This window comes from Nicotiana attenuata, unplaced genomic scaffold, assembly GCF_001879085.1.
Source record: "Nicotiana attenuata strain UT unplaced genomic scaffold, NIATTr2, whole genome shotgun sequence".
NCBI lineage: Eukaryota > Viridiplantae > Streptophyta > Magnoliopsida > Solanales > Solanaceae > Nicotiana > Nicotiana attenuata.
In genome coordinates this window covers 68590-82567 of record NW_017670481.1, presented here as the reverse complement: position 1 = coordinate 82567, position 13978 = coordinate 68590, and the positions used below count along the sequence as shown (strand labels likewise).

Sequence of the window (13978 nt, the reverse complement as noted above, 5' to 3'; positions counted from 1 at the left end):
TTAATATTATAATTTTAATATGAAAATGCACTAACACCAATATATTATTTTAAGAGGGTTGTTAAGGTTAAAAAAAAGGGTGTGACAAGTTCCTAATTGAAAACCTAAGTGTAGTATTTTGGACTCCGGATTCATCTAAAAAGTTAATTGGAACGTTATATCATAGGACTTAGAATAATGTAAATATACAGGATGATATCAGCAAACCAATTGTAAGACTGAGGGTAAACGCAAAAACAAAGAAAATAAGAAGATTGTTATAAAACAATTAAAGAACAAGAACAATATTGCAAAGAAAGAGAGAGATAATTTTTATTGATTTGGGATGAATTACAATAGAATAGAACCCTCTATTTATAGGGAGAGGGTAACTTAGCCACCAAGCAATGAACCCTAGAATCTCTCTAAATATAGACATTCACCATAAATACAATTCTATTTATAACACTCCCCCTTGAATGTCTATTCAACAGATAATGTGCCTCATTAAAACCTTAACTAAAATAAAACCCAGTGGGAAAAAAATTCTAGAAAAGGAAAAAGAGTACACATATCTAACAATACGCCTTTTGGTTGCCTCGTTAAAAACCTTGCAAGGAAAACCCAATGGGACAAAATCTTGTAAGGGAAAAAGAGTACAACGCGTATTAACTCCCCCTCATGAGAGCATTACATCCTTAAGCATTTGCATTCCAATCTTATGCACCATCTTCAAAAGATCTTTGGTAGATATTTGATAAACAAATCAGCCATATTAACTTGAATGAATATATTGCACCTTGAAATCATCATTCTTGATAGAGATGGATTGTCTTCATATGATCTTGTTGGAATCGTCAGCTCAATATCTTCACATAGAGGTGAAAACTCTTGCTATCATATTATCATGCATATAGTTATAGCAAGATACATTTGTGCACAAATTGCATTGAGGATGTAGTACTTCATGACCATGAATTCTATATGCTTTAAGCAATTTAAATCCTTCAGGGATTGTTAAGTCATATAAGCCATATAATAGACTTTAGATGCATATCAAGTTTTCATGTCATGCTAGACATATAAGATATCGAAAACTGATTGCACATACCATTGACTTTATACTTTCAAGTGTTTGAACTACATGCATGTTCAAAACTACATGTCTTTCATATGAAACCAATTCTATTCAAAATTATTTCACCAGACTTAAGATCCTCATATATATTTAGCGGTATCATAGATGTCGTCGACGAACATTTTATATCGGTTTCAACATTTTTAATAAAGACATAACATAGAGATCTCTTCATTCATTTCAGGTACCTAAACCTCAATTGAGATTTTATGAAGTGTTATGTCATGTGATCTTCTAGATCACTTGCCTCCTTTATTATGATCATTTTGATCATTTGCTCATCTTCTTTATCAAGAAGTTTATTTGAAACCGATTTGTCTATATGCTTTAAGCGTACCATAGACTTTGTCCTTCTAGGACTTCATAGGAGCATTTGCAACGAGAATATAGTTACTTTCTTTGGGTCAGCAAATGCGTTTGGCATGCTTTGCAATATATTGCAAATGAATTATCTTTTTATGAACTTCAAGTTCATATTATCTTATTCGAGGATCGAGATGTATAAATAATAATTCATTCCATGTAACTTTTTCTCAACTGTTTATCATGTCTCCCCCTCATGTTAGAAAAACTAACTTGTTTCCTCAACTTTGAGAACCCATCTTTGTGCGTTATGGTGTTAATCAAAATATACACCGCACATCAATTATAATAAGATGGAATTATTCCTGACCCTGAACCACTTGTGAGGGGAGAAAATAATATACTTTCGTATATAACGTATATCAAACTGATATAGATAACTTTGTTCTCATAAGCGATAAGTTTAACTATTAAGTGGAGGCACTCAACAAATCATTTTGCTAAACCAACTATGATGTAAACCAACTTATCAAGATGAACTTCTTGAATAGAAAATCTGGAAATTATGCTCGAAATTAAATTATTGAGCAAGTTACCTCGCAAAACACCATGTTGCGGGTTAATAATAATTGCACATGTAACCATCTCATAGATGCATCTTATGTGGTATACATGGCAGGTGAATGGGCCCATATTCACCTTTGATATTTCCAGCATTCATGGGATTCAATCCCAATTTTAATTGATCTATTAATTAATGAGAACAAGCAATGTAAGAGAATTCGTAAAGAACTTTCTAGTTCTTTAATATTTACCCATGTAATTCTCTTTTATTTTTGCACATCATACTTGAATTAACATGGCTAAGCCAATTATGCCAACTGGATAAATTATCAATATTGATAAACTTCAGGTTACACCATGATGTGTGCAATTATGAATAAACTCCAAGTTTATTATGATATGGGTTTTTATATCAATAAATATCCACTTCATTGTGGTATTCTTTTGTTTATGTAGTACAAATTGGAGAATAAAGCGGGTAGCCTTCACATACATATTACCCCGCTACAAGTTGTAGTAATAGAAAATATTAAATCTTTCCTTTATTTATAGTCTCAATATAATCAACCGCTTTCGCGAATACTTTAGAAACTGAATAAGTTTCTTTGAGACTTACTACAACACAATACCTTATCGGTAATCAATTGTGTTTCTCCAAAATAGTATAATTGGCTCTTGCAGAGTTCTCAATTAATTTTGTAGTACCACATATTTATCGACATCCATATGGTGAATATCTCTTTTAAAGAGAAAGTTATACCATTATAGTCATGGTCAAAATTATATGCAAGATATGTTTCTTGCATTAATGTTATTCTTTAATAATCACATTACCAAAATATTTTGGCGTACAATAGGTACGTGACCAATGACCATTCAAGCCATAATAATGACATTATTTTCTTATATCATCTCAAACCTCCTTCTAGAGGTGAGTGTGGTATATTCACTACCACTAGCACGTTCATATTCTTTCAAGAATGAATATGTATTCATAAATCGGATGTTGTCACATTCACATCATGAATTGACCATAGTCATCTGTATGTGCTTTATAAAATCTCATGTCAAATCGATGACAAATATTACTTTCACAGAGTGAAGGTTTATTTTGAGAATCCTTATTATTCTCATTATCACAATGATGACGATTATAATTTCGTCTATTGCCACGTCCACATCCATTGATATATTTATAGTGATAATTTTGTCTTCTTTCAGACTTATCACATACTGCTATCACATTCTCTTAAGGGAATGAGAATAGAGCAAATTCAATGGGAGGGATTTCCACTTTTTGTGCCCATAATCATACATGAATTTGATCATGGCGAGGCATAGAAATTTTACCACTTCAGGTGGTTATAATTTCTTACAAACTCCATTAGAGTTATAATCAAACTTTGTTGTCTTTGCTTGTACTTAAAATCAAAGTATAGAATAAAAGAGAAAAATACGGTAAAATACTTACCTTAAATCCAGAATTTAATCATGAAGGAATTTCATGGAATAATTGACAATCATTATGCTCAATCCCAAAGCTTCTACTCAATTGGTTAGAGTTTCGTGCTGATAACGTGTTATAAAACAATTAAAGAACAAGAACAATATTGCAAAGAAAGAGAGAGAGATAATTTTTATTGATTTGGGATGAATTACAATAGAATAGAACCCTCCATTTATAGGGAGAGGGTGACTTAGCCACCAAGCAATGAACCCTAGAATCTCTCTAAATATAGACATTCACCATAAATACAATTCTATTTATAACAAAGATGGAAATTTCTTGTTCTATTCTGAATAAAGACCTAGTAAACTCATCTAATGAACTTAGGGACCAAACTTTACAAGGTCGTCTCTAAGCATTATTTTAAAGTTTAGAACAAGGCAGAAAGTCTGTTAAAATAGAAAAGTAAGCAGCAGGAAGACTCTTTTGATAAAAAAGCCTAACGTGTCTCAATTAAACACAAATTAACTAGAAAAATTAGTTAATCATGTTTAATTGACAGACATTATTCTTCTTTTAAAAAATTCTACTATTTTGGACTAAATGTGGTCGTCCATTGATTAAGTCGACGGTTTCATACCAAGTATCATAAGTACCAAAACAATGTATATATTGAATGATATCATCAGAATAATATTTAAGACTGAGGATTAATATTAAACCCTGTGCACAACGTCAAAATTCTTATAAATACTTCCGTAGACATTGCTCGAAATTCAACACCTAAATCATTCTCAAAATTGTTGGTACTTTCATATAGTATACTGTATAGGTTAAGCAATGGCAGCACTCTCAATCTCCCTAAGGTCCGTAGTGATAACACTTGTGATCTATGCTATTCTCCTCTCTCCTTTGCTATTATCGTCATGTGATGCAGCTAGAGCCCCTCGAGGTATATTTTACGTTCATTTATAAACATATATAGTACTACTAGACACTTATCAAAATCAAAAGTCATTGTGACATTAATATTGTGAATCTAGACAGAGGCGGATATGACATATACGTACATAATTGCCATTAATACACATGTATTTTTCTATTCGTGTGTATGCAGTACTCTTGGGGAGCAGCAGATTTCCCGTTGCATGTCTTCACTGTGTGGGGTGTTGTGAACCAACACCCCCAGGTACCTGTTGTACCCGTTGTGGTTGTTGAAGATCGCCAATTTAGTCACCATATATGCCTGTGAAGTCTGAAATTTATCTTTTGTACGAGTCAGAAGAAGTCTGATCAGCAAATTGGTGCGACTTGGAGTAATATGTGTATGTTATTCAATAAAGAAACAACTTGGTTTCTTTAGGTTATTTGGCCTGTTTCTGTACACTTGTTGGAAATGTCGCGTTTGTAACGTTTAATTAATTAAGAGGAAAGCCTTATGCGTTATCTTTTTTTGTTGGTTTTGATTATATCTGTTTAACTAAAATATGGGGGGAAAACGAAAAGGGATATTTACACAAATGGCCGGCGAATTTACTGTTTAATTTTTCCGCCGGTATACATAGATTATATAATAATTATACATATATTATACATCCGATATCTTTTTTAAGTTAAGCGCTCAGATAAGCGACTATTCAAGCACCGCAGGAAAACTAATTGTAGACGTCGAAATTTTAAGGGATCAAGCCAAATCCTAAATTAAGATACTACAGGATTCTTGAAATCTTAGGGGTCTATTAGGGTTTCTTGGAGGTTTCTCTACGCTACCCTAACTCACACCTATATAAAGGGATACATATTCCCTGGAAGAGATGTCTAAAAATCCCATAAACTCTTGGATATTCACAAAGAGATCAAAATATGGGCGGATACTTCTTGACAATCAAATAGTTCAAGAAGTTGGAGATCAAATACATCCCCAAGAGGTCTGCATCGTCCTATATTCGAGAAATACGTGGCTTCAGCCCTCGAATCACGGAGATAATCAGGAGAGAAAAATCAAGGAAGAAACAGAATTGTAGTCACAATTGATTAGTAAAAATATTTCTCTTATTTTGTGATTTCAGTTTTTTTTCACATGTCAAAAAAATTGTTGCAAACACTAACAAAGGAGCTCAATTTTGTTTCGACAACCGAAAGCTCAATACTGAAAGACCCGTTTTTGTAATGAGTTGAATACATCAGAAACATAAAAAATATAGACTATATATGATTTACATTCTTCTGATCTATTTTTTTCCATTTCTTTTGATCAAATTGATAATCTAAATCACTTACAAATCGGTAGAACGTAGTAACTCAAACTTAGTTTCGATTCTGTACGTTTATAGTAGTTTCTAATTCCATTTTGATAATAACTTTTAGGTTTGCATTTATGGCCGAAGAATAACATTTCTAATTCCATATTTGTTGGTCAACAATTTTGAGTCGGTTGAATTAAACAGTTGTGACAGTCCAATTTATCATACGATGATTTATAATCAATTTTTGGCAATCGCAGTAAACTGTGCCCCTTGACTATGGACTAATAAGATAGAACATGAATAGCAAGTTAAAGATAACAAACTGTTCTTTATCATCCAATTTAAATTTCTTGAAGTTGATCTAATCAAAACCAGCAAAATATATGCAATCTGAGATTTAGATAATCATCAAATCATTCGACTTATGATAAGAATATATACTGTTCCGTATGTTTTAAACTCTTGAAGTTGAATCAAAACCAACATTATGTATGCAAGACGCATGACTAGGTGGTGTACGTACTGTAAACATTAAACTGATGGATTAGTTTAGGTTTAGAACATGTGTGCTTTAACCAAATAATTTTTTTTATTATTATTATTTCATATTCCTTACCTTATACCGTAAGTAAGGATATTCGTGGTATTTCAGAATAAATAGACATATATGCCAAAAAACAATTTGGGATTTTACATTCGAAGAGGCAGAAAGAGTAGTCCGGAGAAGATCTTTTCTATTTTCTCTTTTTTTTGGTATAAAGTAAACTGGACAAGTTGAGTATGAGAAGCAACAATTTTCTAAGATGGTGAGGAGGAGGACTGTGGCTTCCTTGTAAACATGTCTAAGAATCTTTGAAAGTTAGCATGGTTTACTGTCACGACCCAATTTAGGATCGTGACCGGCGCTTAGGAGCAAGTGCTCCCAAGTAAGCCTTATCGGTATTTTTCAGAAAATCGGACAAAGTTTCCCCTGTTTTTGGACTATCCCAAAAAATTTTCTGTCATAAATCAACAACCAAACATCCTAATCTCATACCAAATAATCGACAACTTATCAATAAACCAAAACGAGTCTCCACCATCACTAATCAACCCACTAACAACCAGAAATACTAATTTATCTCCAACTTTGATAATAAAGAACGATACTCATCATAAGACTATAATAAATAACTAATACTCATGACACTAAAAGAATGACTTTGGAGCGACTCTAAGAATTCAAAGAAAAGACCACAACCATAAATAAAATCTCCGCTCACGCGAACAAGTGCGAGGCTCACTAAGAACTATCAACCTGTGCCTCTAATTAACGAAATCCTCGCCTGCGTCAACTGCCGTCTCTGTTAAAAAAAATTAGCGGGGAATGAGTCGCTAGCTCAGTGAGTAATAACACTTAACTACAACCGTTTTTAATTGGGAACAAGTCAGAAAACATGCTAGTATATCAAACAGAAAATATCGTAAAAATGCCCTTTTAAAAACATTAAACAATTTTCAGTCTCATCATGTTTTTCATGTAATATAATTCAATTGACAATTCAGTAATAAAATTGATGAACACTGTGTCATATCAAATCTTTGCGTTTGGGAGGTTTCCAAGAAAAGATCATGTAATCTATATCACTGTGTGGATCCCTTCGTAAACGGAGTCAAATATAACTGTAGGTCCCTACTCGAGGGAAAAATTGTAACTGTATGCTAGTTCTACCTTCCCACTAGCGAGGGCTGTAACTATAATCGGAAATCTGTAGATACAAGGTGCACCAGGTCTAACGAACCCGCCGTTAGCTACGGGATCCTTCAAAGTCTCCTCCCATTTATACTCTTTCTTGTAAATAGTAAATACTCGTACAAAAGTATTTTCAATATAATAAAGGGCATATCATTCCTTATCAAATCTTGTAATTTTATTTCGGTAACAGTAATCATGTCTCAAGTAACAGTAAAACATGTCTAGTAACAGTTAGAATACTTCAAGTAACTATAACATCACAAATAACGGTAAAACATATCTAGTAACGGTGCAAACATTTAGATTAATCGGTAAATATATCAAGTAAACTGTTCGGTATCATGTCAAGTAAAGGACTTGTCCCACATGCAATTTCAAAGCATCGGTAATACATTTATTTTCAAAATCATATATAAACCATGCAGGTTATGAAAACACAAATTGTGGTAAGATTACTACTCACAGTACTTGTGCAGAGATACCAAAAGCATCACCTCGAGCCATTCGTTCAACTTCTTCAACTACCTATATTGTTACAAAATCAATCTATGTATCAACTTCGTGAATTACCAACACAACTGGTCAATTCCTGCCATCTTTAATTGATTTCCATGCTTTTATTCTTTTGAAATGTGACCATTGATTCTCTGTTAATCAATTTTATAGTTCTTAATTGGATAGGAGTTGCATCTGGTTCTCTTTGTTTTTTTTTTTTCTTCTTATTATCTGATTGATACTACTACTATATATAGACGGCAAGAAGAATTTTATTTGTTTGACACAAAATAGTCCTCACATTGTACTTTACAAGTACTTCTAACATGTGACGTAGAATGCTTGGTATAACTAGTAGAATCTTTATTCAATCTAATACTCCATGACTGCACTATATAAAACAACTTAAAATCCCTTTGCTTGTCTCTACCCTTAGTTAGCAATTCAATAACTAATAATAGGCTAGGTATTAAGTAAAGAAAATCTCAGATAAATCATCAAGGAAAAGGGAATTCAATTACCTAGCTTGTTCTTCTCCACTCCATAAATCCCTTCGCTAGAAAGAAATAAATCCTCTTTTCCATTGACTTCGATTGCTTCTGCCGAAACTCAGTGAATTGATGTCCATAATATTTCTTATTGGTATTTAGTTTTCAATACCCCATGGAATTCCCACAACACATAAAAAGAAACTAAAAGATTTGAAGTTAAGTAATACCCGAGATAATCAGTAGCTTTAGATTTTTCTTCATTGTCAATATGGTTCCAAACATTGCATCAACTTTCTTTTTCCCCTTCGTTTGCTTCACGTTTTGCTATTGCATAGAGCCAAGAATTCAACTCCTAAGTTCTCTTTTGTACTGTTGCGTTTGTAGCCAATAATTAGGTTATATTCTTATGGGCTTTGGCCCATTTTCCCATACCTTTATTTTTTTTTTTAATTTTTTTTTTAATTTTTGTATCAATATGTCTTTATTTTAAATATGAGATATTATATTTACTCCTCTTTAGTCAACATTAAATAGGTAAATCTTAGGGAAACTACCGGCTATGTCCATTTTTAAGAAGCTCATTATAAAAATTGGTTAATTCATAAAAAATTACTAATATTAGCCAATTAGCTATTTGTAGCAAAAAAATATCAAAATTTTGCTTTCTTTTGAGTGAGTATTATTAGAATAGATTGGGTACATATTAAGCAGCTTGAACTCCGTTTTGGGATGATTTGGTGAAGTTTTGAAGTGGTTTGAATTGAAAATTCGAAGTAAACACTGAACATGAAAAAAATAATGTGTATCACACTGTGTATCATTTGTGTATCACATATGTATCATATTTGTATCAATTGTGTATCACATGTATATCCATGTATATCTCTGTGTGTGTGATACATGTTCGATACATGTATCGCAGAAGAATTTTTTGAACTCGATTTAATTACGAATTTTGATACAAAACCAGTCCAAATCACCTCCAATCTTCCTCCAATAAATAATATATATATATATATATATATATATATATTATTTATTTTTTTATTTCATCACCTTATTCGCTGCCTCATCCATGAAATTTCCTTTCCGTCTTGTATCTAATGTTACTAATCACGCTTAAAATTATGGAAGGTGATTTTTGCATGTGATTCTTTGAGAGAAAGAACCTTATTTATTTGGTTTTTTAATTTTTATATGTGCTTGGCTAGTTTTGGTAAGTTTATGACTAATGGCTAGAGGTTGGTAAGTTGAGACTTATTTGGGACATTTGTGTAAGTTGCCCGAAATCTTATCAAAGGCAAATATCCCTCTAAATTTTAATTTCCTACCCTGTTTTTTCATTTTTTTCCTCCATTTTTTTGTGTCGCCATTTGTAAGAAAAAATGTATTTAAATGGTTAAATGATACAAGCCTAGCGGGATTGAAGGTTAGCTCACTTACTGAGTTCCTTAACTTACGGTTAAGGTGAGGGGTTCAAATCCATCAATAGTATAACATTCCCTTCCCCTTTCCCCCTCCCCACCTTGGATGTAATAAGGAAAAAAAAAAGAATATTTGTCCAAATCAGACAATATCACACCATATTAAGAGTATATTTGGGTTGTTTTAACCCAATAACTAGTATCAGAGCTAATGGTTTGGCAGGACTATGGATATGGTAGAGTGTGGTGTGGGGCCGACTTAGTACCTTTGCCCGTCTACAGGGCTTATGATCTTTACCCGTAGCTTTGAAAACGCATACACAACCTTTGGGCTCCGGTGAACGCAAATACTCAGGATCATGTGGATGGCACACTGTTAATCTCCAAATTTGCGCATAAATGGTGATGGGTCATGTGGAACTTAGTTCAAGGGGGGAGATTATTGGGAGTGTGTTAACAAAATCCCACATGGAAAGTAGAAAAAAATAAGCTACTTATAAGAAGTTGGATACTCTTAATGGCGTGACGCCTTTTGGGGAAAACCGTGAGTTTGGCCCAAAGCGAACAATATCACACCATGTTAAGAGTATCGTTGGACCGTTTTAGCCTAACAAGTCTAGCGTCTTGACCTTGATAATGCTCATGGCAAATATAAGTACTTATAAGGAATGTAAATAAGAATTGAGCCAAAGCTCTTTTTAGGGGGTTTCCTGCAACACACGTAGTTGCTTTAATCGTTGCATTAATGAGAATTGACACATAACAGAAATAACAAAAGGGCAGCAATAGTTCAGTATACTTAACACAACTACACAAGTTGCATTAATGGATGGAAGCTGAAAAATGAAATTGACCGAGCAACACATTTGAATCAAAAGATCTCGCATGAACTTGGTTCCTTGTCCTCCACATGAAAAAATCACTTTCTCCTTTCTGTCATAATTAAGAGATCAAAATGTTCATTGAAACAATATTTACTTTCATTTTTAAACGTATATGACAACGAATAAGCACTCATGTCAAGGGGTTTATTGGATTAAATAAAAAACACCAGAAGCTACATAGAAAATCAAATGTTTATATCTAATACAGTAATACACACAACACAAGTATTGTCTTTTCTCTGTTTCCTTTTGCTAATCAAAATTTCCTCATTATAACTTCCATGTAAGAAGATGCACTAGTTTTTATGTTACACTGGGAAATAGGACTACATACACTAACAACTGAAATAATCATGTTGCAGTAAGTTTATTCCCATTATAAAGGGATTCCCCACCACTGAACCTATGCTATCTCTATCCCTGAAGAGGGGCAATAATTTTGAGGAAACAGAAAAATGAAAGAAGCAAGAAACATGTTGCGCACACTGGTATAGTCTTTTATATTTACAAAAGTTAGAAGAAACTAACTGACGCTGATCTCTTACGAAATGGTGTTTTAGAACGAGACCCTTGCAAAACTTCTGCATATTTCAACAGCTCAGATTTCTGGACATTTTCTGGGTCATGGTTATTTCTTTTATCTCGAGGTGAATCAGCAAGATGTTTCGAGATATAATCCAATGAATCGCTATATCTCCTAACACCTGTCAAATAGTTGTTGCGTTCTCCCTTAACGTTCCTTGAACCTTGAGATACTGGATTGAAATCCATAAACTGTTTGGATGAACCCTGAGATGAGATTCTTGATCTGCTGCGGAGCCTAACAGCTCCAGCATCTATAGCAGCCGTATCTGAGTTGTACCCCGAAGAATAACTAGGGCGTCTTTCTGTACTGTGAACCATTTCCGGAGAACTCTGACCATGATGATGGTCCTTTCCCCGTACTAATCTCATAAGCTTACCAAAGACTTTGCTTTTGTTTGAAGCGTCAGTTTTATGGGCTGAAGAATTATCAACAGAAGTATCATCAAACTCACCAGAGTCCGAAAGATAGGATGCTTGAGAGGATAACCAATCAGAATCAATATCTGAAACATGGATCCCCTTATCCCCTTGGCCTTCTTTATTTGCATATTCAAGAATTAGTTGCTTGGCTTTCTTCTCAGATTTGGGGCTTAATGTTTTACTGAGGTCCCTTGCAGTTGTTTTACCCGGGATGGGCTGATAGTTCCTCAGCTCATACCGCAAGCAAGCATTTACCCATCGAAGATAGACTAGTTCCTCGGCATCATTGCAGCGGTCTGCTTGAAGCTGCTCAAGTTCCTTTACTAAGTCTTCATTTTGCTTTCTCAGTCGTAGCTTTTCTTCTTCCAATGCTTCTGTCTGCGACACATAAAAGGTCAACAAAGCACATGAAATAGACAAAGTTGAAAATAAAAGTTCGCGAATTAAAGACTTACTTCATCATCTCCCAGAACAGAAGTGGCAAGGATCTGAACAGATTCCAGTCTCTCAGCCAGCGTCGAGTTTTCTACTATTAAGCTGTGGTTAAATTTCCTCAACTCATCAGCCTCGCTCTCCCAGTCCTTCAATTTTTCGGGCTTTAACTGAACATCTGATTCAGCTTCAACAGGATTCTTTTCATCTCGCAACTTCAAAACTCTTTCTTTAAGGGATAAAATCTGTTCCTTATTTTGATCAGCTTCCAACCTGAGTTTCTTTTTCAGCTGCTTTATCTTCAATTTTGCAGCTTCAAGCTCTGACACAACCTTAGCATAGTCAGCCACTTGAGCCTCTAACCTCGTCTTCTCTGCCTTCAAGGACTCGACTTTAAGACCCAAAAGCTTAGCCTCCATATTGTTTATTTTAAGCCGATTTTGAAGCTCCATGACAGCAGATTCTTGCTCCTTGAGGCCATAATACTCAAGCAGTTGGATCTCAAGAGTCCTCTCCCTTTCTTTAAGAGTTTTAACAATATTCTTAAGGTTCTTAATCTCTTGCTCATGGTTATCCGCAACAATTTTATGTTCTCTGGGTGAATCTGCGTCCTGCTGTGGTGTTTCAACATCCTTCTTTGGAGAAAAATTAGCCTTTGAAGATAAACTAAATTCCTTCACAATTTCATTGAACTCGGGCAGAAGAAACCCATCTCTATCTCCATCAGACTTGCAACTTGTAGATGGAACACTTATAGAACTCTCAATAATGCGTTTTGGTATGGAGAAGTCCTCCTTCAAGAGAAGCAAATAAGTGATTAGCTTACGAGCAGAACAACAAATCAACAGTCTGATAATACCGAAGCATCATTCAATTTTCGTCCCATCAAAACTCCTTTTTTGGTCAATTCACAACACTGTGTTCTATTTTTCTAGCTATTCCAAAAGTAAACTATATTAAGCACATCAAAAGCTTAATCAGATGGAAAAGGGGAAGGAGGGAAAAAGGATAAAAGTTCAGATTTTTGAGGAATCAATCTATTCAAAATAACAGAATTAAGCGAAATACTAGGACACCATGACACATTGAAGTCACTAGTTTTCTGCTACTATAGATAAAACAACAACAAACCCAGTGAGTTCCCACAACTAGGGTCTGGGGAGGGTAGTATGTATGCAGAACTTATTCCTATCTTGGGAGGGCAGAGAAGCTGTTTCTGATAGGCCCTCGGCTAAAGAGGCAAAAGGTGGTAACGACAACAAGATATTAAGAAAATTGAAGCAAATAATGCAATCAAACCATAGGTAGTACCATCAATCCAAGAATAGAGAGATACCATACTAACACTAATGCTACCTGCTTCCTATCCGAGAAAGAAAAACAAGTAGAAAATAACATGAAGCTACATAGCAGGAGTTATACTGCAACGCCCCAATTCAAATAAGGCAAAATTCAAACAGTTAAAATTATGATCATGCTAGAAATTATTACTTATAGGAAGCTCTTCCAACTATAAATTAATCACTGCCCCAGTTTATTCTACTGTTTCTAATTTAACACTTGAGAATTGAATCAATATATAAACACCAGAGTCAACCCTTCAAATCCAACAAAATCTAACTTAAACCTGTAAGAATTCAGAACATCAAAATAATAATCACCAGTCTAATAAACTTACATCTCTCTCGGGCACATCGAAAAATGAATTGCTCGACGCAGGAGTCTTCTGATCATCATTTTTGAGCTCACCTTTTGTACCACCTGTAACTCAACCCATCATATAAAATCAATCCCAGAAAGAAAAATAGGGAAAAAGTCCTCACCACCCCCCCTAC

At 34.2% G+C, this 13978-nt stretch overlaps 1 protein-coding gene and 2 long non-coding RNA genes across 4 annotated transcripts in view; 1 reads left to right on the top strand and 2 right to left on the bottom strand.

Moving 5' to 3' along the window:
• Positions 1–4145: 4145 nt before the first annotated feature.
• On the top strand, positions 4146–4883 carry LOC109240045. The gene is made up of 2 exons (XR_002069996.1): positions 4146–4383; positions 4549–4883. It is a non-coding gene; the product is annotated as an uncharacterized LOC109240045 (long non-coding RNA).
• Positions 4884–6707: 1824 nt separating this feature from the next.
• On the bottom strand, positions 6708–8763 carry LOC109240044. Its single transcript, XR_002069995.1, has 3 exons — positions 8429–8763; positions 7876–7937; positions 6708–7020 (listed from the first exon to the last, which is right to left on the bottom strand). It is a non-coding gene; the product is annotated as an uncharacterized LOC109240044 (long non-coding RNA).
• A 2154-nt stretch (positions 8764–10917) lies between these two features.
• The window catches only part of LOC109240051 (protein CHUP1, chloroplastic-like), a 3739-nt gene continuing 678 nt past the window's right edge, over positions 10918–13978 (bottom strand). For both annotated transcript variants that reach the window (XM_019406669.1, XM_019406668.1), the window contains exons 3-5: positions 13822–13904; positions 12167–12937; positions 10918–12089 (exon numbers count right to left, since the gene is read on the bottom strand). In XM_019406669.1, the coding sequence (XP_019262214.1) occupies positions 11220–12089; positions 12167–12937; positions 13822–13904 (1724 nt within the window). In that variant the 3' untranslated portion in view covers positions 10918–11219. The remainder of the gene's footprint in view (positions 12090–12166; positions 12938–13821; positions 13905–13978) is intronic.